We start from the raw sequence: 25,021 nt of genomic DNA, 5'->3' as shown, positions 1-25,021 counted from the left end.
AGATGTTCAAATGGATTAAAATATATTAAGCACAAAGACGAATTACTAAAATTTGGAGGTGATTGGAAATGTTTACAAGATCCTCAGTTTGATATCCGAGGGGCCGAGGCTGGTCACAGGTATACAAACCAATTAAGTGGCTACAAAACATCCAAAATAAACACAAACTGATTGACATATGGCGGGAAATGCACCCGCTAGAAAGGCAATTTACATGACGACAACTATCGTTAGGAATATATTCTAGATTAGATATTAGCTTATTTCATCGTCACTGTATTGCTATGTTCAAACTACCGATATTAGACCTGTCATCAAATGTGATCATTGTGCTGTATCATTAGTATCGAAAACAGATAACGTTGAAAGGGGGAAAGGCCTTTGGAAATATAATAATTCATTGCTATGTGACATTGATTTTAAGAACAAAATTAAAAACATCATACACGCTCTAACGTCTAATCATAAGCGTATGAATGCAAGAACTAAATGGGACATGTGTAAAATACAAATAAGAGAATTTGCTATGAAGTTTTCTAAACAAAGGCAGAAGGAAAAATCCAAATTGTGCAAGAAAATGTATAATAATTATACAGAGGCTTGCAGAAAAGTGAACAGTAACCATACTAGGGAAGATATAGACTGAATGGTAGAAATAAAGAAAGAGATTGAAAAATGGCACACACATTTATGTAAAGGTGCATTCATTAGATCTCGAGAACAGTGGTTGGGAGAGGGTAAAAAGTCAACCAAGTACTTTCTCAAGGAATTGGATTGTATAACAACAAAAGGGAATATAAACACTGGAAACGAAAATATTTTGAGAGAAAAAACTACATATTATATATGCGTATAACATATGTATGGTGGCGTGAAAACATATTTAGCCTTTTCAATAAAGGAAACAAAGAATACTAAATATGCAAACATGACTTGTAATGACTTGGAAATAAAGGTTTTAAAAGAATATTTTCGAATTCGTCTGCCCTGCTCTCATGCAAATATCAGATTTGGAAAAGATAGAATAAGGTATGAAATGTCCATGAAAATGGGATGCGCTTTCAGGTGTGAATAACATAATTTTCTGGCTCGTCTTCTTCACACAGCAATCTCCGCTTGCCAAGCGTTAAATAAGTAAGTAAGTCAAAGTAAGTTGTATTTATACTTTGAAGGTCCTTACTCGCATTTCATTACATAACACATCTTTAGCAAATGATTTCGGTCAAGCAGGTGTTGACGTCAAATGATACTGGAATACAGAACATGCAATTGCATTGTGAAATCGTTCAGAAAAGGTTGAGTCATCTAGCATATTGATCATCTAGCAGTATTGGTGTGTACTGCAAGGTTCTGGAATCATCAAAATGATAAGAAATTTGGCCCAGTCTTCGTATAAAGTTAAAAGCACTGTACACAGAAAGATGTATATGGGACTATACGCACACGTGCGCGACACGTGCGTTTATCTCTCACAGACCATGTAGATAAACTAATTTACCAAATATATCAATTAGTAGGCGGTTTCCCGGCAAATTTGTTATCATCATGTAATAGTCAAAATATATTCTTTCACATGATTGGTAATAAGAGCTTCCATTTCATTTTTTGAAATTGGGGCTTTTCCAATACTGGTCTTTACCTTTAAACTTGTATTAAAAGAAATCTATGATACATACTATTTCTTAAAACTTGTCACGCGATGCCAGCTGCTCGACTCCTCTCCTATTCTATTGCTAATTAGTTGCTGCTTTTGGTCATTATTTTTGGTTGATTTGCTTGTCAATCTATTTGCTGTGGAACACTGACTGTCTAAGATTAATTTTGATGGAATTCCAAATTGTGCTGCATCATATTCTGTGAAAAATTTTGTGAACATTTCTGTCTTGGGATTCATCATTAAAGTGGGTGTCCATTTTCTTTTACATCCATGTCATTCTTGTATTGAGCCGTACTACTCCAAAGTGCCAACTTTAACAATGGTAGTTTAGCCCTGAATGAACAATGGCATCCATTCATGTTCTCTTGGTAATTCTCGGCCTTCCATTTAGTGATGGGCAGCTTAATCATAAATGCCCTGTGAATGGCTTTGCTGATTTACACTATCATGCTTTTTCAGTATTTTCAGACCAGTCACTGAACATGAATTCACTAGAATAACAATGAAATCCTCTTCAACGACTTGTAGCCTTGATATTACTCCCACGTGCGTATTGAAGCTATGTCTCGAAGAACTTGTTCCCATAACGACCAATATCATTAGTGATATCCTGAAATATTATAACGTTCCGATATTTGTCCTCTCATTAAGGATCCCGAATTGGATTGTGATGATCTTAACATTGATCGTCCAATCGCAAATCTTAAGTTTCTAGCATAACGATGGAGAGATCTGTGTCTGAGCATCATTTTCAAGCAAGAACACAGTCTGCTTATCTTCCTTTCCACAACAGTACTGTGATACCACATTCCTGTTTATTTCGAACGAAATCCTGATGTCTCTAGATGAGAGCCAGGGGGGATAGTAATTCTCCTGGCCTACTCGTCTGCTTTTGACACCGTTAGACATGACACTATCCTACAAAGGCTCTCACAGTGGTTTGGGATTCAAGGATCTGCACTTGACTGGTTTCAGACCTATCTCACGTCTCGCACACATACTGTTGCATTCGATAGGATTCAGTCATCAGCTCATACGCCTACCCATGGAGTCCAACAAGGATATGTTGTTGGACGCTTAAAGTTACACTGTACTACTTGTAGCTACTTTCTCCCTCTATATAGAAAACTTTCTTGATCGGTGCCTGTTTTCTTATGTTAATTGAGAGCTGAGTTAATGAGATAGCCACCTGTCAGCGACCTCTCTGTGTGGTCTAATCCCTTCTGGCTGAACTAGGACAGCCGACCTTTAATTTACATTGTATACGATTACAAAAATCCGACCTTATATTGACAAGCGACTACTGAAAGATTAGTACCTGCGTTTGTTATGTGTTATATCGATTACTGAAATCGTCTCCTGTAGGGTTTACCAGACACTCAGATCCGGAAGATTCAGGTTATTCAAAACTGGAACAAGGATCAAAAGATATAAGTTAAGTTCACCTTTATTACGAGTCTTGCATTGGTTGCCTGTCCGTGAACGTATTCAATTTAATATCTTCCTACCTGACTTGTATATCAGTGTTTTCATTAAAAAAAAGCTCCACTATACCTCTCATACCTCCTTGCAAAATAACAGCCAGTGAGAAATCTTAGGTCAGTACAGAAAGACTTGTATGTAGTACCTCACACGTTAACTTTTTTTGGGGCATGCTGCCCCTAAATTGTGGAACAACATCTAGCAACTAGCAACACGCTATGCATTCGGTGTCAGCTCGCTAGCTTCTCTCAAAGCCTGACAAAAGTCGGGCTCGCGACTTTTTTTCGATTTTCAATGCGCCGGCCGTGCGTCGTCTTTGTGTGACCGGGCCTTAAAGTGTGTAGCACCAGTGTGAACATTGCGAGTATTTCGAACACTTAAAAAGTTTTTCACAGTTTTCCACACTGCTGGTGTAATGTAGTGTGGCGAAATATGGCCATTTTAATAGAGGGCTCACGATTTGTAGCATCGGAGTGTGAACGCAGAATGGATTTGGGACACTCAGACAAAATCCCCCTACTGAGACTGGATTTCATTTAAAACTGAGCTAAAATCAGTTATTCTTCTTCAACAAAGTACATCTGTGTGTTTTCTTTCATTTGTATTCATCACAACATAAAGTATCCGGTGTGATAAAGATAATATCACACATCATTTACATGTCTGCGTTCACTACTAAATTCCAATTCAAAGACGTTTCATGCATTTTCTATCATGTTTATGAACATTTTAGATTTGTATTTTTAAAAGGAAACCGCTGGTGTTACGAGCGACAATAGTTCTACGTTTTACATCATCGATGCCTCAAGGAAATACCATACATGTGATCGTCTGGATATCATCATCGAAGCCAGAGACAGTAAGAAACAATTAAAAGTAAATGGAGGGGATTATATCCGGGTCAGGATCTACAATATTGACCTCAAAGCCGGTGCTTCTGCCGATGGAGAAGTTTTTTATCTTGGAGATGGCAAGTACAAGGTTCGTAAAATAACATGATGGCTAGTCAACTCTTTTTCAAATTTCTTCTCCATTTCATATCTCGCTCACACCCTCTTCTCTCAAATTACTGTTCTACAAGTAATAACATTAAAATCCCATTCCTTTTAAATTTGTGGGCTGGTAACTTTTTTGTTGTTTTGACGACGACAGTCTTTTCTGAATATTCCATAAACTAAATGTCAAGACAGAACTTGCTTTCAAATTTTGACTGTATACAAACCCTGAACTACATAATATTTGTTATAACAATTTTGTTTCATGTTGCACTTTTAATCCTTTATCTGGATTTTTTGCAAAAAGGTACTTAAGATTATGTACATTTATTTTAATTTTTCGCATTCGTTACGTTAAATTATAATTTCATTTTGAGCCCCTATCACACCACACTAGTTCCCACTACGTTCTGGAACCGTCCTAGAAAATTAAAAAAACGGGTTGTGGTCGGGGTAGAATGTGTAAATAATGTCTGAAATACGAGCGTAGTTCGTTCATAAACAGTCCTCAATACGTCCATCTCGTCTGTACCCCGTCCACAGTCAGTTCATATAAAGTTCCTATCGGGTAAATTTGCCTCACGCACTACGGCGTGAGTCAAAGAAAAGTTTACACCTAGAAAATTGCTAATTATTTTTAAAATCATCAATGATCAGGAAATCATTAAACATCTTATGAAAGGGTGTTTTTATCCCAAATAATTTGGTATCATTTGTGTGTGGTATGTGTCCACGTTTGGATGTACAGGTGGAATTGTTTGGGAGAGTGCAAAAATCGACCAAATTGTTCCAGCTTTGTTGGCAACAGTGTACTGTACTCGTGAAGAGGCCCGCGGTCGTACGTAATTGTAATACTTTATTCTTGATAATTATCGCTAGTTATCAGTATATCGAAATGTTATATTTTCCCCCTTTTCTATTTTAAAAGAAATGAAGAAAAAGAAGTTGTAAAAAGTATTACGAGTATATTTTTTTCTTGCTCAGTATTATATTCCAGAAGAGACATGCATTAGTACATTAATTTGTAGCTATCCCTTCGTTATTGTTATTTTGACTTTCGCATTCAATTACTTATGAAATTTGTGATCCATTGTTATGAAAAATTGAGAATGATCATATTTCTTGGGATTATAATCAATAACATTTGAGTTGAATTGAATTGAATTTACACTCTATTTAGGCGTCTTTCACATTACGATGGGTCGGAAAAACCTTCGTTCGTGCAATTCTCGTCCATCCAGCCGAGGCCGTGAATGTATTGAGACGAGCTCGCGATACTTGCCCAACAAGATATGGCTACAATGGACGATTCACCGGGACGATTGAAAAAAAATGTGTCGTAGAAGACACACTGTGCAATGTAATTCCTCCCGTACCCAATGTAAGTAGAAAATATTCGACTTTTTTGTTTAAATGCACGTTTATTTTGTTTGTTTGAATTTTAGAGTTTTTTTCTCGTTCAAGAGATTACCCCCCCCCCCCCCTCCACCCCAGCAGCTTTTATGTGTGTATGTATATTTGTGTTAACGCACCCAGTGTATCAATCTCTATTTAATCTAAAACTTAAGGTTGTCCAAAGTCCAAAATATTTTTAAAAAAATAAATATCAACAGCAATGGAAATGAGCAAAGGTAAAAATGATAATAATTGGGGTTTATTTACCCACTGACACAACATAAGTATTACAACGCTCTTTCTTTAGTTCCTGCAATTAGTATCACTCCATTATTGACAGGTATCTATTCAGACCCAGAGAGGGATGAATGTTGGTAAAACAGCTCGTCCAAGGATGAAAGTACGAAGCAACGATCGGACCCGGGACCTGTCGTATGAGAATGAAGAGCTTCCATCAATACCACAGTGCTCCTACTGTTTCTATTATTGCCGTTTTTTTACTAGCTGCTTTTTTTTGCCTTAGATGGCAGACCCAACAGGCAATAATAGGTACTTTTAGATTTGCACGACGAGAAGTTGGACTGCAAAGTGTGACATCCTTTTAAGGCAATGTGACGTCCTTGTAAGGCACTGTCTCTCTTTTGTCTCTCTCTCTCTCTCTCTCTCTTTCTTCTATATCTCTAATCCCTTTCCCCACCTCTCCATCGAACAGGCAACCATATGTGATTTAACGAGACATGCGATAGCAGAGCCGTGGTTCTGTACAGCGCCAACCAAGACCAATTTGACTTGTTCAGACTTTGCTTGGACTTGTGGCGACACAAAATACTCAGCGGCTCTTTTCAAACCTGCTATGACAAAACAGGAGGAGACATTGTTTGGAGGGTAAGCATGCATGTTAAAGTTACTATGTCCCTTTTGCAGGCCAAAAATATGAAAAGGTTAAATTCCAATGGCATTTGAAAAATAATACTAATTTAGAACTCCCCTTAAAAAATGGGGCTTGAAAATGTCTTTAAGTGGGAAAATAACGACTATTAGTTGTCAAATCGACTTAGGAACGCTATAGAGCCAATAAGTAATAGTCTTGATTTTCACGCCATTGTACCGCATGGTCGTACGTTTTATGCTGCGCAAAGATTCAATCAGTTTAATTTTGGCCATTACAAGAAGTAGGTTATTGATGTAAACAAATCCTTTACAGCTCATTTGATGTATGTTGTTACCAAAGAAGAAGAAAAAGCCAGTCAGTCACTCAATACTGACAATAGTGTCTGACAGTGAAGTCTAGCAAGTAAACAGGTTTCCTTGCATAATGTGAATATTAGGATACTGCTAACATTTAAATTTCACAGATAGGACATACATGACATATTCATAATTCCTGCAAAGTTCTACAGAATTTGAGGTTGGCTGCAAAAGGAACATAGTATCTTTAACTCCGGGGGAGGGAAAGGGGTATACATACAAAACTTTTGAGGCTTCGGTGTCAAAATGTCAGTGGTAAAAACGGTGGAGGTAAAAATGCTAGCGGTCAAATTGCCAGGACTAAAAATGCCGAAGGTAAAAATACCAGATTTTGAAAATAAGGGAGGTGAATATGACAAGGGTAAAAATATCAACGGTATAACTGTCAGCGGTGAAAATGCCATGGGTAAAAATGCCATAGATAAAAAGGACAGTGGTAAATTTGTCTGGTTCCCCTTTTAAGTAAGTCCCATCTTATCAAAGAAAGAGGTCTACTAGTTCATTCAGCTCCAAGGAATCTGTACATTTTAACACCGATTTTTTTTCTTCGTAATATATTTGTACAGTATATTGTTTACAGGCAAAAGCAACCTATACCCGTGCGAGGAGTCAACTTTGTGACAGTGACTCAACGAGACAAAAGTGAGTGTAAACATTAACGTAGAAAATTAATCTTAGTGTATAGTTGTATTCGATAAAACCCCGATTGGCAACCCCATAACGTACCGTTCAAGGACCTCTCTCATTTGATTTTTACTAAAACAATATACAGAATTCCATTTACCTTCTAAAAATACATCTATCTATACAACCGTACAACATTATTTTAGTACACATTCCTTCCTTTTATAGAACCTGACACATTTGAGTCAATGATACATAGATGGCTGATGTCACTCTCGCTATAATGTCACACTGCGCAGGCGCGGCTTTACAAGAATGCAACATCAATCATCAAAATAACATACATTAGATCTCTCCCCCTTAGCTTTTAAACAACTTTTACAATCTCCCTGTTTTGTTCCAAAATATTAAAAAGCCAGTATATTTTTTTTCCCCTTTTTTTAGTATAGGGGAAAGATTTAGAATTTAAATTCCAAAAAGTGAACTTTTCAAGACATTAGAAAATAATCTATATTATTAATACGCAAAATCGCCGCGGGGGGTCTAAAACGGGGCAAAACGGTTCCTCAAAAACGTCTTTCCGCGACCCCGCTCGCCTCCACCGTGGCGCGGGAACGGTGGCACAATTCCACGAGGCCTGTCTCCCGTAACCCGCGTGCCACCTCGACCCCGCGATCGACGTCAATGCCGTTAAACGCGGTTTCGGGGTTTCGGGGAGGACGGGCGGACGAAAGCACGGCGGGCGTCGTGGATTGCAAGGAGGCGACGAACCCGCGAGAGCGAGTTGACAAGGCGTGCTCCCGCCCTTTGTCTAATTATCAAAGAGAGACGAAGAGACACATAATAGACGAGAATCCACTCGCATCAACGGGTGTAGCAAATCTCATCGTAAAACGGTGGGGCGTACCCCGAGTTAGACCTCTTACTATAGGATATGCTTTGTAGCGTGTCAGAGAAATACACATTAACCGATGACTCACCCGGTTGATGAGATGTAGTGAATCTACGCTCTGACGGGCTGGGCTTACCCGTGTTATGGATCTTGCTATAGGGTATGCTTTGTACGCCAGACGGCCTATGCCTGTACGTGTATGCGATGATTTTACGCTCATGTCACACGCACAGTCGGTTTGCGACTTTCATTCTATGATTGCCGTGATTTGTGATTTGTATATAGTTAACGTGAATTAGAGGTATGAAAGCAGGGCTAACTTTGTGATTATCCCGTCCATGTTTACTGAATTGTGATAATCATTCTTCAAAATAAAGTTTTCACAAGGAATCCATCGTAACTTACAGTTCAGTTGCAAGCTGGCTGTCTTGCGGCTCGAGTCCACACACGGACAGCGCATTGCGCCACATGCACTGCTGCCGTGCACTGTCGGAACTGTGACTGTGTGTGAGCTGAGCTGGGCTACATAGAGTAGACTCGACATTCGATAACACTTTGAAATTGCTCTTATTGCCCTGATTTCAATATAGTTTCGTGATTATAGAGGTATGAAACCTGAGCTTAGATTGAGATTATTCTGGCCATGTATAGTTGTATGCTGAATGTCGATAATCAATTGTCAAAGTAAAGTTTTCACAAGAAAATCAGACGGTCCCGGGTCGTTTAAAAACATGACCTAGCTCATTAGCTGAATACTAGAATACTAGAATACTATAGAATACTTTACTCAGTGATACACAGTTCTTGCATCAAATCAATGCTTTCAAACGGGTATGACGGTCGCCATTCATGGTCAAACAGGGTATATTATAAAAATCGTCTATACCCTATATAAAAATAATCACATATTATTTTTGATTGCACATAGGCCTCTTTCTATTTACCCCCCCCCCCCCCTCCCCCCCCCCCCCTCCCCTCCTAGAATCCCGTGGATTTTCCACGGGTCCTGCTAGTATCATTTAATAATCACATTCCAAAATCCGTTAATCAAGTTCGAGGTCAAGTTCCAAGTTCAAAATCCGTAATAATCAGGTTTTTTCGTATGTCGCTTTGGGTATCCTTTTCGCTCTGACGCTATCAGATGTTTTTTTTTTGTGTGGAAGTTATCGCGATTTTCATCTTCAGAGAGATTGCTTTCCTCGTTTAAAGTTGGTGTACCCAAGTCGACATTCGGATCGTCTTGTGTTTTGCTTCCGTTCGCGACGATGTTTTCGCGTTTGGGCGATTCGTGTTTCAGAATCCGGTCTGCGTGGCGTTTCCAGATGCACGTAGTTGTTTCGACGCGTACTTCGACCTCGTAATAGACTGGTCCTAAGTTCTTCCCTCTCGCGTAGTTGCGAACTGATACTCTCTCCCTTTTGGAAATCGCGAAAAGGGCGGGAATCGTGAGTAGCATTTGCGGAAACTGATTCTTCTCAACGGTAGCCTTGTTATCAGGCACAGCCATGTTGACTCGCGTGCGAAACTTCCGTTTTATCAGCATCTCGACTGGTGTTTGCATCGTTGAGGAATGCTGTGTAGACCGATAGGAGAGCAGAAATCGAGCTACCCGGGTTTGGAGTGGTTCCGACATCTTGGTAGTGCTGATAACCTATGTTGGTCGCGGAATGATATGGCGCTCTTTAACATGGCGGCTGCCGATCGATGTCATGAAAATTTCTCGCTCGCGAAACACGGACCATTGTCGGGGACTAGAGTATGCAAACAAAATCCACTTGCACACGGGACCAAGGTTGACTAGGGCAGGTGCGGATCCAGGATTTCTTAGGGGAGGAGCCTAACTTTTTTTTGTTTTGCTTCCGAAAGTTTGAAAATCGTTTCCGGCCGAAAATTCGCTCACGGGGTAAGACGGGTAAGACAATTTCCTATGATACTGGGGGTTGCTTTACTGTCGCTATCCGCGGAAGCCTGCTTAACGCTTCTGCGTTTGCGTTGACTGAGTCCGGATTGTACACTATTTCATACTCGTACGCTGCGAGAGTGTGCGACCAACGAATCACTGTTGTCGAAGCCACCAGTCGAATTGCCTTCTTCAGTCTCTGAGGAACTTGCTCAAGGTTGTCGAGGACTCGAGGTGCCCTGCTTTCGAACTGTCTCTCACTATCAGATCATCCAGCGACGTCACTGTCGACAAGCTCCGTCACGTGTTCGCAACACATGGAATACGAGAGAAGAGTCCACAATCTGGCCGATTTAATGTTCATCCCCACCACACCAACACAATGCAACCTCCCCCTGCTTACTCGCTGACAGCCGAAGATGGCGTGATCCTTGAATTAGGACGCCTGGTGAAAAAAAAAATCTTAGGCCTGGCCATAGCGCTGGTGAGCGTATGAAGACGTTTATAACGCCATCTTCGGCGTCTTGAATCGAGTGTTGGGAATACAAAAAAACGACCAGATTCTGGACTAGAGATGAGGGGGTATTTGTTGAGTGGACTTCGAGTTTGCTGTGTGCAGACTTGTACACCAATTAATGGTATTTCCACCAAGTCTGCTGTCAGTGAATTGAGACCGTCTACACATGGAAACTGCCGACCCACCCACTTTAAACAAACCCTCCAGAATGTATAAAAAAAAGAACACTGCCAATGTAAGCATCGTAATTAATGTGAAAAGTTTTGCATAAAATATGATGACTTTGTATATATGAAACAACTAAAAATCTCAAGAACACAAAAAAGACGAAAGACTTGATGCATGGCTAATCGTCAACGAAACGGAGTTCAGTATTTTCCAACTCTGTTTGTTGCTACGGCAGGCAGCCAGTGAAAACGAATTCGTTTAATCAAATTATGGAAATGCAATCATTACTTTAAACAAACAGAATTTGTTATTCCTGGCTCATTTTTCCTGATTGAGGTGCCATACGAAAGAGAATTTTTTTTTTCTTCTAGAAATGGGGTTTTCTCTTTGAAATTCAGATAACGCCCTAAAATGGCTTATTGTTACCTTCTCTTTAAATTGTTTTAATCACTCATGCCTGAAATATGCATCATATCAATTATATCAATTGAAAGGGGAGGATCTAAGCTTTACAAATGTGTGTCATTTATTAATGGTAATTGTGATTAAATTATGATATTAAAACATCGATAATTCTCGTTTTCGTTTTTTCTGGGACGCACTGTATAGGGAATCAGACATTACGACCACCATGTTTTATCTTCTAGATCTAAACCCTTTTTCTATTTAGTGAGGCTGTAACATTATTTAAAATTATTTTTTAAGAACGACTGGTAAAAAAGAGAGCATCTTTTTTGTTTCAATTTCAATATAAGAAGTAATACTTCAGGTTTAATACATGTAGGTAACATCAACTTTGGTATAATACTCTTTTTTTAAACCGGCACGAAGAGCGATAAAATGTTCCGAAAGGTGCGGAGCCATTTACGCTCAGAATGAATGTTGACGCTGCAGCACATATACAAATGAGGCAATCTACGCGTGCTATCATGTTGTCTTTAAAACTTAAAGGGGTGTAGCATGGCAAATACTTGTTCGCGCCGTCTATGACTTCTTTGGGACAACTGCATGTACATGTAAATGAATGGACTTGATTAACGGTCAGCGCGAGCTAGCGTTCGCAAAATAGACCGAAATTCTCCTCACGCATTTCGCGTACGTTACACGCACGTGAATACTGCGGCCACGTCGCCCGTAGTCGTATTATACCCGATTGGCCCCGAGTCAGGCCACAAGAGAGACACGTAGTCTTGTCATGCTACACCCCCTTTTAGTTGTCTAGGGCAGTAATGTCAACGCGTGCGTAATTACATGCTCGTACGCGCGCGTCAAAATGAAAAAAATGCTCAAAATCACTTCTTAAATAAATGAGAGTATGTTTCTCACCATTTTGGGCTTTTCAATGTTATACGCGCGCACGTGCCTCATTGCGCTCAAAGCGTTTACGAAACATAAATGTAAGCAAACAAGTTTTATTTTGTTATGAGCGCTCCAGACACAAGCCCTCGCACACAAACTTTAATGCATTTCATTGCATGCCTTTAAAAATTGTTTTCACTCATTATTTGGCTGTTATAAATAATATATCTTTGATAACTTATGTTACTGGTTGGTTTGCTTGTGTACGTTCTTTTTCTGAGGCCGCCATCACGTTCAATCTCTAGCTTAAGAGCCCACTGAACTACTGGTAGCTACTTGCACCCTCTATATAACAAACAATGCCTAATCGGTGACCATTGGTCCCCCATGATCCTCTTCTTCTTATGTTAACTGAGAGCTGAGTTGATGAGATAACCACCTGTCCAGTGACCTTGCAGAGCGGTCTAATCCCTCCTGTAAACTACGGCAGATAAGCTTTAAGTAAATTATTTGTTAACGATGTGTTTTTTCAAATCGTGTAATGAGACCAATCTTCATCAGTGACTGATTGTAATGGATTGTTTTTAAAAATATTCATGTTAAATGATTAGCCTTATCTCAAGCACCGTCTTAGAAGAAACAAATGAGATAGGTAACAACTTTAAACTGAGAAGCTCCAAAAGTTAAGTAAACTGTTTTATACGCACAAAAGGGTAATGAGAAGCATTTTACGTTATTGTCGTTCATCCTAGTCAATTTCTTCATGACATGTACGAATTACAAGTAAAGTAACTATAAATCTTATATCTTTCAGACATATCGAGTCCAGCTCATTGCTTTAACGAGAGGTTACCTCCGTGCGCCGTAGATTCCCACAGTCTTTCTAACCCCATGGCAGCGGGCTACTTCTTTAAAGGGCACTGGTATTCCAACTACTGCCGTCTTCGTAGCTTTGTAATCCCTAGCAGTTCCTTAGAATGCCTCACCAATAAAACCCTGTATTTCCACGGGGACTCCACCTCGAGACAGTATTACGAATACATCGTGAAGACTCTAAAGAGTACCCTCAAACCAAATCCACCAACCTTGCAATCTAATTGGAAGGTTGGCCCTTCTATGGCCGAAGACAAAGTAAACAACTTTACGGTTCACTATCGCCATCACGGATACCCGATCCGGAATAACTGGACGGATGCATCCGAAGTGAAGTACATTGAGGAAGCTCTTGATGAGTTAAAGGCGACACCAAATACAGTCTTCATGTTTACAATTTGGGCGCATCTAACCACCTTAAACATGAGTTTCTATGAGCATCGAGTGAGGAGGATAAAGGCCGCGGTGGAAAGATTGCATCGCCGAAGTCCCGAGACGCTTGTCGTCATCAAAAGCGCGAATACCCGCGGGCACGGGGGCGCGGGATCGTCGGTAACGGTAAGCGATTGGTACGCGCGAGAACTGGACATGAAGCTTCGGGAAATATTCAAGAGCTACGATAAGAAAATTGGGTTCATAGACCAGTGGTCGATGGTGGTAGGATTTTCGAATGTGGATGCCATTCATCCAGGCCAGGGAATTATATATAGTGGAATGCGTATATTGCTGTCACACATATGTCCAGAGGCCTAGATAGCGGAGGGGGATGGGTGGGTGGGGGGGGGGGGGGGGTTGCAGTGTACTAAAATTTCCTCCACCCCCCCCCATAACAAAAATCTATGTTCAAGGCCCCCTTGCAAGAATGAAATAAGAAAAAGTTGCCTCTAATTATTTGAATTGCAAAGATTTTAATGTAGAAGCAGCAGCTTTCTAGTGCACATACTTACGGCTCTTCAATATCAAACGTTTCCTAGCTTGGTTGCTACACTGTAAAAGCTCTGTTTACAATAAAAGTTTCCCTTAGTCGCTCCGCTCACTTACACATTCATGTACTAGATGCAGTAAATCTTATTACTAAAAAAAACGATCACAAGGCTACAAATTGGGGGTTGACGACAGGTGTTTTTATCTCTGCAAAGAGAGGGCGATTAGTTCCCGTTCCCTATTCAAGACTAGTCTACGCAAATGGCCCAGAGATTTGACGGTAGTGGCCTCCCCTACAAAGCGAAGGATCCAAACTTATTTCTAGACGACTGTTACTTATCATTGTCTAAACTCTCCCGAAGCGTGGGAAAGCGGGAAGATTCCCTGCTTGAATGAAGTGGACGAGCCAAATGGATTCCGCCCCCCTTACTAAATAAACGAAAAAGTATCGTCTCTTAAGTGAGAAGCTATGATTATTGAAGCCCAAGTCCACTCCAAAAATAACTTACTTTCAATAGAAGCAAAAAAATCAGACTAACCAATCAAAAAAAGTTTGAGCAAAATCGGATATCTATTAAGAAAGTTATGACTTTAATGGCATGAAAAACTTTGAAAATCACTAGACAAATTGGCAACTCACTTATGAGTCTGTGACGTCATGTCCTCACTATCCACTAATTATTTTCTTTATATTGATGATATAAATTTCCTATTTTCTCCTTAAGAATCTTATTTCTTCACACCAGCATCCAGGCTAGATTGATAGAAATAATTATGTTTTTGTGTGGATGCACTAATAATATATTAATTTTGTTCCAGTTAAATCATGAAAAAGTGTAGAATTCATATTCCTTTGCTTTTTTGGTTTTCAAATGTCGTGTCGTGCTCGATTTGTTCAATGTCTCAATGAAAAACATGTATCTGTATCAACCTTGAGAGAATTTTTGTCACCATCAGACCCTCAAAGTACTAATAACTTCACTCAGTCACATTATACTCCAGATAAATTCAATACGTTTGTAACACAGAAATTACTTGATAAGGATTTCAACAAATTATCGTTTATTAATATTAATTGTAGAAGTCTCCAACATAATTTTGATGCATTGTCTGTACTTATGATGTCATTGCGTATGCAAGTTTCAATTATTGGTGTTTCAGAAACATGGCTAAGGGATGAAAATTCGCAATATTCTCTGTGCAATTTAGATAATTATGAATTTGTGGGAAATAATAAAAGACGTGGAGGTGGTGTTGGTATTTTTATTCGCAAGGACATTAATTTTAAACGCCGCACTCACTTGGATATTAATGAATCATTTTTAGAAAGTATTTTTTATTGAAATTGAACGTTTCAATTCAAGTATTTTAATATGTGTTATGTATAGGCCACCCGGACACAGTGGATGATTTTTTAATGTCTCTCGTTAATGTTTTCGATGTTGTAAATTATTTTATTTAATGGGTGATTTTAATATTGATTTATTAAATGTTGGGAAGGTTCAATCTGTTAATGATTTTTTAAACATTTAAATGCTACATTCTACGATTCCTGTATTAAATGAACCAACTCGTGTTACTGACAGATCTTCATCATTATTAGATAATATTTTTACAAATGATTCTTGCTATGTTTATTCTGGAATATTATTCACTTACATTTCTGACCACTTCCCGGTATACTGTATCTGTGATACTGATATTCCCAAAAGTTCCTGTGAAACTGACTTTTATAAACGTGATTTAAATGAAAATAATATTATAATGTTTTTACAATTGTTGTATTCAACTGAATGGCATCTATCTAGTGATGTGAATAGTAGTTATAATAACATTGTTTTTAAATTCACGAAACTGTATAATTTGTGTTTCCCTGTGAAATTAGTTCGTATGAAATATAAGCGTAATAATAAACCTTGGATTACAAATGAAATTATTAAGTTGATTAAGAAAAAATGTAGACTTTATAAGTTGTTAATCAAAAATCCTAATGTTTGTAAAAAAGAAGTATATAGGACAATTCGTAATAAATTGAATAATAAGATTAAGATTGAAAAAAGAATTATTTGAAGAAAAGTTTTAAAGACTCTACAGGAAATATGAAGAAAACGTGGGATATTATCAATAAAGCAATGGGGAAAAAATGTAAGATGACTAACATTAAAGAGATTGATAAAAATGATACAGTGATAACTGATAAGAATGATATTTTTAATAATTTTAATGAATATTTTGTAGATGTGGGGTATAATTTGAATTGTAAATTTGATTGTTTTGATGATTCAGAGTGTATCAAATATATTGCATGACAAGTCTATGTTCTTTAAACTTGTAACAAGTTCAGAAATTGAAGATGTTGTTAAAAAACTATAAAAAAATAATACAAGTGCTGGATATGATGATATTGATGTTAAAATTGTGAAAAGATGTCTCTATTTATTAAGCAATCATTTATGTACAATATTTAATCAATGTCTTGAACAAGGAGTATTACCAGATAAAAGGAAAATAGCAAAAGTGATACCTGTTTTTAAAAATGGAGTGTCTGAAACAATGTCTAATTATCGCCCTATATCCGTTTTAACAGTTTTTTTCAAAAAATTTAGAAAAATGTATGCATAATAGATTATATGCTTTTTTTTTTTTTAACTAAGTGCAATATAATTAATAATAATCAGTATGGTTTTAGAGCTGGACATTCTACTTCACTGTGCAATAATTGATTTTATTCATAAGGTAGCCTCTGCAATAGATAATAATGAAGTTATGCTTGGATTGTTTTTAGACCTTAGTAAGGCTTTTGACACGTTAGACCATCATATACTGTTGGTGAAATTATATCAATATGGAATAAGGGGAATCGGTTTAGATCTTCTTAAAAGTTATTTGTTACATCGTCATCAATATGTTTCTATTGCTAATGTAAAATCAAATTACCAAGAAATCAAATGTGGAGTACCTCAAGGATCCATATTAGGCCCATTATTGTTTATTTCATATATCAATGATCTTCCTAGTGTGTCGAGAATTTTAAAATCAATTTTATTTGCCGACGATACAAGCATTTTTTTTATCCCATCAAAATATACAATCACTTCAAGATATATTTAATCGAAAAATTAAGTTAGTAAACACATGGTTTTTTGTAAATAAATTTTCAATTAATATAAGTAAGACACATTGTATGATTTTTACTAATAAAAAATGTGACAGATTCTGTTATTATTCGTTTGTGTAATACAGAAATTAAACAGGTCTCTTCACTTAAATTTCTTGACATAACCATTAATAATAAGTTGAAATGGACTGATCATATAAATGCTGTTTGTAATGTATTATCGAAAAATATTGGTGTTATGTATGAATTAAAATCATTTCCTAAATGTATATTGAAGATGATGTGAACGCGCCAATAAAGAAAACGTTGAAACAACTTGTAGAGTTCTTATTTCTCTTTATTCTGTTCTTTAGTAACAAGTCATCTTCACGTCGCTCATTAATCAACGAATCAGTGATTAGCAAATCAGCAATTCAGCAATTCCGTAGTTAGCGAATCATCATCATTAAGCGATTCAGCTATCCAATTTACGGTTCACTGTAAACAACAAAGTAAAAAGCATTATAAACATATGCATCATATAAACAGAATTAAATGCATGTAACCCTGTCTACTTTACAGTGAATCTTGTAAATAGTCTTGACATATAAACGTGATGTTTATATACGAAATAAACTCCAAAGGGAATGTAATTATCCAGCTATACAGTGTATTCATTTATGTCTCTGCTTGATATAGATATATATATCTTCATAAATTCCTGTGCTTAGAATGTGCCTGTAAAGCACGGTGTTCTACAGATACGGCTTCATAATGCCCCCTTAATTAAGCAATTACAAAGTAGTCTATGTGATTCCAGACCCTATTAAACTGACATCAATAATATTCCCTCAGAAACGGTTCTACACACTCCTTATAATGGTAATTAACCTCTTTTAACTCTTACAAGCTGTGCAAGTCACTACCACATATCATACTAATTAAATCATGCACCATCTTAGAGCTTGTTTATATGAATAAACCCCTTTATGCAAGACACATACCTGGGTGCAATTGCAACCACTCATCTTCAAGGTCTGAACTCGTGTACGCTCATTATACACACACATGTATCCCATGCATAAGCACTTATACTTTACGTGCTTAAAGGCCCGGTCACACAGAGGGGACGCATGGGGAATGCACGGCCAGCGCATTGGAAATTTGCAATTTTGGCCAGTGCGTTGTCGTGCGCCCAACTTTTGTCGTAGCTGACACCAAATTCATAGCGTGTTGCTAGCGCGCTGAGCGCATACAGGGCGCATACAGTGCGCATACAGACCGTACCCAGAGCGCACATGATAACAACTTCCACGAATGCACGGCGTGTTGCTAGCGCGCTTGACGAATGATCCACGCATGCACCGCGTTCTACGGCGCACGGCCAGCGCATTGGAAATCGGAAAAGGTCGTGTGCCTTACTTTTGTCATGATTTTGGAAAACCTAGCGAGCTGACACAAAATGCACAGCGTGTAGCTAGCGCGCTGTGCGTATGCAGGGCGTGTGCTCCACGTATGTCTGGCGCTGGTCTAGCGCGCTCAACGCACGTCTGGCGTGCCTTTGGCGTGTACATTCATGCGTCGAGCTCTGCGCACACTTTTGAGCATGCTCAAATAATCCCGACGCACACAGCGAATGATGACGAGTGCATAGCGCTGGTCCAGCGCTGGTCCAGCGCGCTCGACGAACGAGTAACGAGTGATGACGCACGCCTAGCGAACGACAACGCACTGGCCCAAATTGCAAATTTTCCATGCGCCGGCCGTGCGTCCCCCATGCGTCCCCTCTGTGTGACCGGGCCTTTAACAACATTACAAACTGGCGAACTTAGCCTAAATTAACATAAACCTATTTACACAATGAAATCATTGACCTGGCCAATTTAACAACAAACAATCATTCTTCATTTATCTCGTGTCAAACTCACCAACTATTTGCTCCTTCCGGAGAACTTTCCTTTCAAATCTTGGTAACAAGCAAGACGCCATGTTTTCTTATACACGGTATTTGCTGCACAAATTATCCCTTCGCCGTAGATGGCGCTTCACATATATTCCTGACGCTACAGATGACATAACAGTTTGATATTACCATTTTTGTATTATGGAATACTTGCATGGGGGAATGCACATGAAACCCATATTTGTCATACTTCTTATCTTGCCCATTCACATCCACTTTTTTACTGAAATGTATAATTATCAATGTGCAATATTTATGTTCCAGTGCTATTTACAAATCCTTCCCAAATCACTTTAAAACTTGTATACTAAATTGTAATATACACCACTATAGTACTAGAAATGCTGAGAATTTTCACATGCCACTTGTACATACAACTTCATATAAACGTACAGTAATATTTAATGGACCTTGCTTATGGAGTACTATACCTCCTAAAATACGTGAATTGAAATTTGTTAACACTTTCAAACGTAAATACAAAAAATACGTATATTGATATTAGCTACAGATTTTAACGGTTGTTAAATTCATTATATTTTACATGTAATTGTTGTTTGTTTCACTTTTTATTACAGCTTAACTTTTTATATTTGATTAATTGGTCAGCCGCATACAAGGACCACCTCATTTCTGGTTACTACCAGCATTAGCAATTTCCTTTGTATTATTCATGTTTGTATAAAATTGATTCTGTGTATTTCTGTGTTTATCTATGTTAGTAATTGTAATTGTGTGAAACTTTGTATACTGCTTTTGTTTTACCCTGTATGTTTTTTATTGCTTGGCAAAATAAATTGAATTGAATTGAATTGAATTTTGATAAACTATTTATATAAAAATCAATAATTATGAATATACAATATTCAGAAAATAGTATAAATTCTTCAAAGTTCATAAAAGATTTTGTAAAATGTCATGCACGCAATATGATACAAATCATATAACCTGGGCAAAGGCATGGGGAAATCAAGTTTTGGAGAATAAGAAGAGAAATTAATTGGATTAAACTGATAACCATCTTGGCAATTTGTGTTGTGATTCTCATTGTTCGATAGTTTTACATACTTTAAAAATAAAATCATAACGTTCTTATAAGTTATCCGATTTTGCTCAAATATTTTTTGATTGGTTTGTCTGATTTTTCTGCTTTTATTGAAAGTAAGTTATTTTTTGTGTGGACTTGTCCTTTAAGGCTAGGTTTTTTTTGGAATTAATATGAACTTCCATATAAATAGGATATGAGATACAATTTGTTTCAGTATTCTTTAATATGATGTTCAATTTCAAGAGGGTAGTTTTGCCGTCGGTCGCTACGCTCCCTCGCTGATTAATTATTGATGTCATTTTAAAGTCATACGTCAATTCAATTAAATTATTACTCTGTTCTATTAGTTGAGCAGTGTTATCAATCATGTAAATAATTTTGTTTAAAACTGTTCAAGGAACATATTTGTCACCCTTCCTTTCCACCAGCGGAGATATATAACCCGATCTTAGGCCTAATGAGAGATAAACACAACCTTTGGTGAAACTTTGCTTAAAGCAAGGGGAAAATATATAATTTTCTTAAAAAGTTTCTAAGCGAACCATTTTGAAAGTGCCAAAAAGTATTTATATGAAATGAAAAGTGAAAAATATGCTAGGTATCCCCGGGGGGGGGGGGGGGTTATGCGCACAATTCATTGTATTTAATAACCATCCCACTCCCCCGAAAAAAAAAAAGAAAGAAATGATATTAATAATTTTTTTTAATTTTTTTTAAATGATGATAACAAATTTAAAAGATAGGGGACCTGTCTACGCCACTTTATATGTATTTCAGAATTAATCTCTTACGTTCATTTTGATTGTAATATAATGGGCCTTCTTTGTCGGTGTGTATTGGGTATTTACAGAGGTGTATCAATCAGATATGATTATTTAAGTCTTGGGACCGACCTTTAAACGTCACCATCCGAAAGACGTGACTCAGGTTCGAACCTGCGTCCTCGACTGAATCAGTTTGTAACTTCTACTTTTAGCTTGTTAACAGGCGCACGCCACAACTTTTCTTTATTTGGTTATAGGTGTCGTATAAAATGGTTAGACTTTTTATTTAAAGAAAGACATTTTTGCACGTTTTCAATCGCAAACTGATAAGAACTGTCTTTCAAATATTTTTGGTTAAACTTATTGAATGATGGGTTATCATTCAATTCAATAAAAAAAAGAGGTTTATCATGTAAACATATGAATAGTAATGAACAAACAATGTTGTAAGATAATTTGATCGCGGCTAAAAGCCGATTTGTGGAAATTATTAACAAATGAAAAGAGATAAATGGGTGCTTGTTCCTTTAGCTTATATGCCGATTTCGGCTATTTGTTCATTCTTGCAATGCTCTCTGATGAGAACATGACGAAGAGTTTTAGTGTATTCAATTTCGTTGCTATTTTTTCAGTTATTTACTTAATATTTTTCTTTTCTCGGCATCCATGTGACTCACTTCAAATCTTATTCTTATTTTGTATTTGGGCTTGATTTAAGTTACGGGGGTAGTTAATGGGATTATCGCCCAAAATAACTATTTCCTTTTATTAGAATATGAATATAACTTGTGGGTCTCATGAATAACTATGATTCCACTAAACCTAATCTGGAATGTTTTTAAACGTCTGTTATGTTTTTCGGTTTATAGGTGTGAAATTATTTCCCTGATTCACAACAAAATGGTTCATCCATGACTTAAACAAAGTAGTTCTTCCTTCTTCCTTCTCTTCTTCTTCTTCTGCATCACCATCATCTATTTCTACTTCTTCTGGTTCACCCCGAGTACGTGGCTGAGACTTCCTTACTGTACAATGCACTTATTCCTAACGGATAAATGCATTGTACATTTTGTGTATGTATCTTCAGTGTCTATACATTTCAATAATTTTATTTGTAAATGCTTTAATGGTAAGTTTTGTATTTAAAGCCCCGTCTCTATAGTACTTTTCGATCTCACCCGAGCGATATGTGGATGAGAAACAGTTGGGGTCTGATCGTAAAACACGGGGTGAGCTTTTGCCAGGCTCATGGACACCGTCTTAACCAGCCATCCGCAAAAACCTCACTCGGGTAGGTTACCATAACAACCGTACCTCCCTCATCGCGATTAGCTGGCGCGCGCTGTGTACATGTATACATAATTTTACGGCCCTGACGTCATCTACCCGGGTAGAGTTCCGCGCGCGTCTTATTAGGCCGTTTATCAGGATGTCATCCGGAGAACGTCCGGACGTTACCGCGATCTCACCCTGACCCGACTAGGGTGAAACTCACCTCGATGTCACCTCGATATTGTCTGGACGTTACCCCGATTGACGCGTCTTAACTGGAACGAGGTAGAATGTCATCCGGACGTTGTCCGGATGACACCGCGACTATATTTGCCGGTTAAGACGGGGTTTAATTTGCAACTACCACTTACAATCTGTATTAACTTTTTCTATTTCAATTGATAAATTGTTTGCTTTTTATGAGTGTATGTCCTTAATCACGACTATGATGAAAAAAGGTTTCCTGGTCATGTTTTTATCCTGTATATAAAAAGTGTCATTAAATTGATAAATAAAAAATCTTTTTGTCCTGCTATTAAAGGTACTATGTCCCATTTGGAGGCCCTACAAATGAAAAGGGTAAATTCCAACGGCATTTGAAAGAAAATACTAATTTAGAACTTCCCTAAAAAAAAGAGGGGGGGGGGCTTGAAAATGTCATTATTAAGTGGGAAAACAACGACTATTAGTTGTCGAATCGACATAAGAGCTATAAAGCCAGTAAGTAATAGTCTGATTTTCAGACCATTATACCGAATAATCGTACGTTTTATGCTGCGCAAAGATTCAATCAGTTTAATTTTGGCCATTAGAAGAAGTGGGTTATTGATGTAGACAAATGCCCATGTACCCTTTACAGCTCATTTTATGTATGCTATTACCAAAGAAGAAAAAGCCAGTCAGTCAATCAATAGTGTCTGACAGTGAAGTCTAGCAAGTAAACGGTTTTCCTTGCATAATTTTAATATTAGGACACTGCTAACGTTTACATTTCACAGATAGGAAATACATGACATATTCATAATTCCTGCGGAGTTCTACAGAATATGATGTTGGCTGCAAAAGGGACATAGTATCTTTAAGTTATAACAAGTCGCTTCTTATATTTTTTCTTGTTTGAAAATCTGCCAGGAGAGGTGAATTGGCTCCTTGCCCTTCTTTCAAATATGCTTGTGGGACATTCCATATTTCATTTATTTACAGATATTTCGTCTTCAGTGTCTATAATTTCATTATATTTTTTTGCTATAACATTAATTGGAGTACTCCTACAGCTCCATTATTTCAAAGATTTCGAATCCTAAATGTGCATAATTTACATGATTCATCAAATTCTACTATCATGTTTGATCTAGTCAATGATAATTTGCCTCATATTTTGATAGAGTACTGTGACATTATACAGTATAGCTGTTCCACAAGACAGAGAGAAGGTGGACAATTACCTATTCTAAAATTTAGAACGACGCAGGGTCAATATTCATTGTCTTTTGTGGGCAGTGAATAGATTGCCTATTAATGTCAGATCAATAAGGTTTAGAAATGGGTTTCGGATAACTGTAACAAATCATTTGTTGAATTTATTTATTAAAGTAACCATTGTAATTGTAAATTCATTACTTTTGTTTTGTAACGTTTTCTAAAGTGATTAGTACCGAAATACTTTGTTTAGCTATTTAAGGGGTTAGGCTCTACCAGCACATGTGCTATTATCTTGCCCCTTTTACCAACCAATAGTTTCTCTTCTTGTATAATATGTAAACACATTGAATGAAATGTATTACTGTATTGCTGTTGGTAAATAAATCAAAATTAAATAAAAAATCAAAATGTTATCTAAGAAAGAGCAGGCTTGTAAATCATAAAGAGACATGCACAGTCAGTGACGGTCAAGGGGGCTTGGAAGAGGAGAGACGAGATGAGGATAAAGGGATATAAAGGAAGAGAGAAAATATGAGAATAAAGGGATATGAGGGAAGAAAGAAGAGATGGGAATAAAGAAAAAAGAAGAAAAAACGAAGATATGGGAATAAAGGGATGTGAAGGAAGAGGGAAGAGATTAGAATAAAGGGATCGTCAAGGAAGGGAATGAGGAATGGCAAGAACGTGCTGGGTTTTATAGCTCTCGAGCCAGTACAGGAATGCACATGCTCTAGGATCACGTTCAAACCTTCTAACAACGAGATGAGGAGGAGTTGAACTGTCTCCGAACGGGGAAGCCGTTTGACAAACTAGTTAGAACAAGTTGCGTAGTTAGAGTTAGAACAAAGTATGGCTTGCCAGCCGTGGCAAAATACATATCCCTTCGACGAGTTTACAATGTGGAAATAAAGGCGTATAATCAGTTTTTTAAGTGGGAAATCCTTCAAATACAAACATTGCATATTTTCATAAGATTATCAAATTTCAAAAAACGATAATCCACTGTGTAAGTGAATGTGTAGAAAAATCATAATTGGAGGATTTATTGTCCTTTTTTGCCAGCCATAGTCTACCCAATAAATGACATGTCATGGCGCTGCCCATCGACTAAATAGTTATGACAGAGCTACGACGGTGTCAGAGGTGTCATAACTCCTTAGTCAGGATGTTGTCGTTGATCTTGGCAAAGAGGGCTTGGTGAAACACGTAGCGGACAAGTTGCTCACTAACACTGATTTAGTCAAGAAGTTAGACTTATGACGGTTTCTAGGAACGGGCCCCTTGTGTCGGTAGTTCTTACTAATGTCCTCACTGATATGTATTATTTGTATAATTATTATAAGATGATGACGTAGATCCTAATCAAATGATTGGTTGAAAGAATACACGTGACCAGGCATTTATTTTGCCTAACGAGTAATTTGGGTGACCGGTCATTACCCAATGGTAATGACCGGTCATTAGCGATCACGTGTTGCGAT

The 25,021-nt window shown here is 37.6% G+C and overlaps 1 protein-coding gene across 1 annotated transcript; it reads left to right on the top strand.

Annotated features, from left to right (window-relative positions):
• Positions 1-2,379: 2,379 nt before the first annotated feature.
• On the top strand, positions 2,380-13,808 carry LOC115925848 (NXPE family member 3-like). Its single transcript, XM_030989856.1, has 6 exons — positions 2,380-2,454; positions 3,890-4,120; positions 5,315-5,515; positions 6,242-6,414; positions 7,358-7,419; positions 12,992-13,808. The coding sequence occupies exons 1-6, from the start codon at positions 2,380-2,382 to the stop codon at positions 13,801-13,803; spliced, it is 1,554 nt and encodes a 517-aa protein (XP_030845716.1). The 3' UTR covers positions 13,804-13,808.
• The last annotated feature ends 11,213 nt before the right edge of the window (positions 13,809-25,021 follow it).

The sequence above is a fragment of the Strongylocentrotus purpuratus genome, unplaced genomic scaffold, assembly GCF_000002235.5.
Source record: "Strongylocentrotus purpuratus isolate Spur 01 unplaced genomic scaffold, Spur_5.0 spur5_scaffold_19, whole genome shotgun sequence".
NCBI lineage: Eukaryota > Metazoa > Echinodermata > Echinoidea > Camarodonta > Strongylocentrotidae > Strongylocentrotus > Strongylocentrotus purpuratus.
This window is presented reverse-complemented; position numbering and strand designations above follow the sequence as displayed.

Coding starts and splice junctions, on each gene's coding strand:
- LOC115925848 (XM_030989856.1), top strand. CDS start 2,380: ATGGAGAGATCTGTGTCTGAGCATCATTTTCAAGCAAGAACACAGTCT. Junction 5,516..6,241: donor TAATTCCTCCCGTACCCAAT/GTAAGTAGAAAA, acceptor TCCATCGAACAG/GCAACCATATGTGATTTAAC. Junction 6,415..7,357: donor GAGGAGACATTGTTTGGAGG/GTAAGCATGCAT, acceptor TATTGTTTACAG/GCAAAAGCAACCTATACCCG.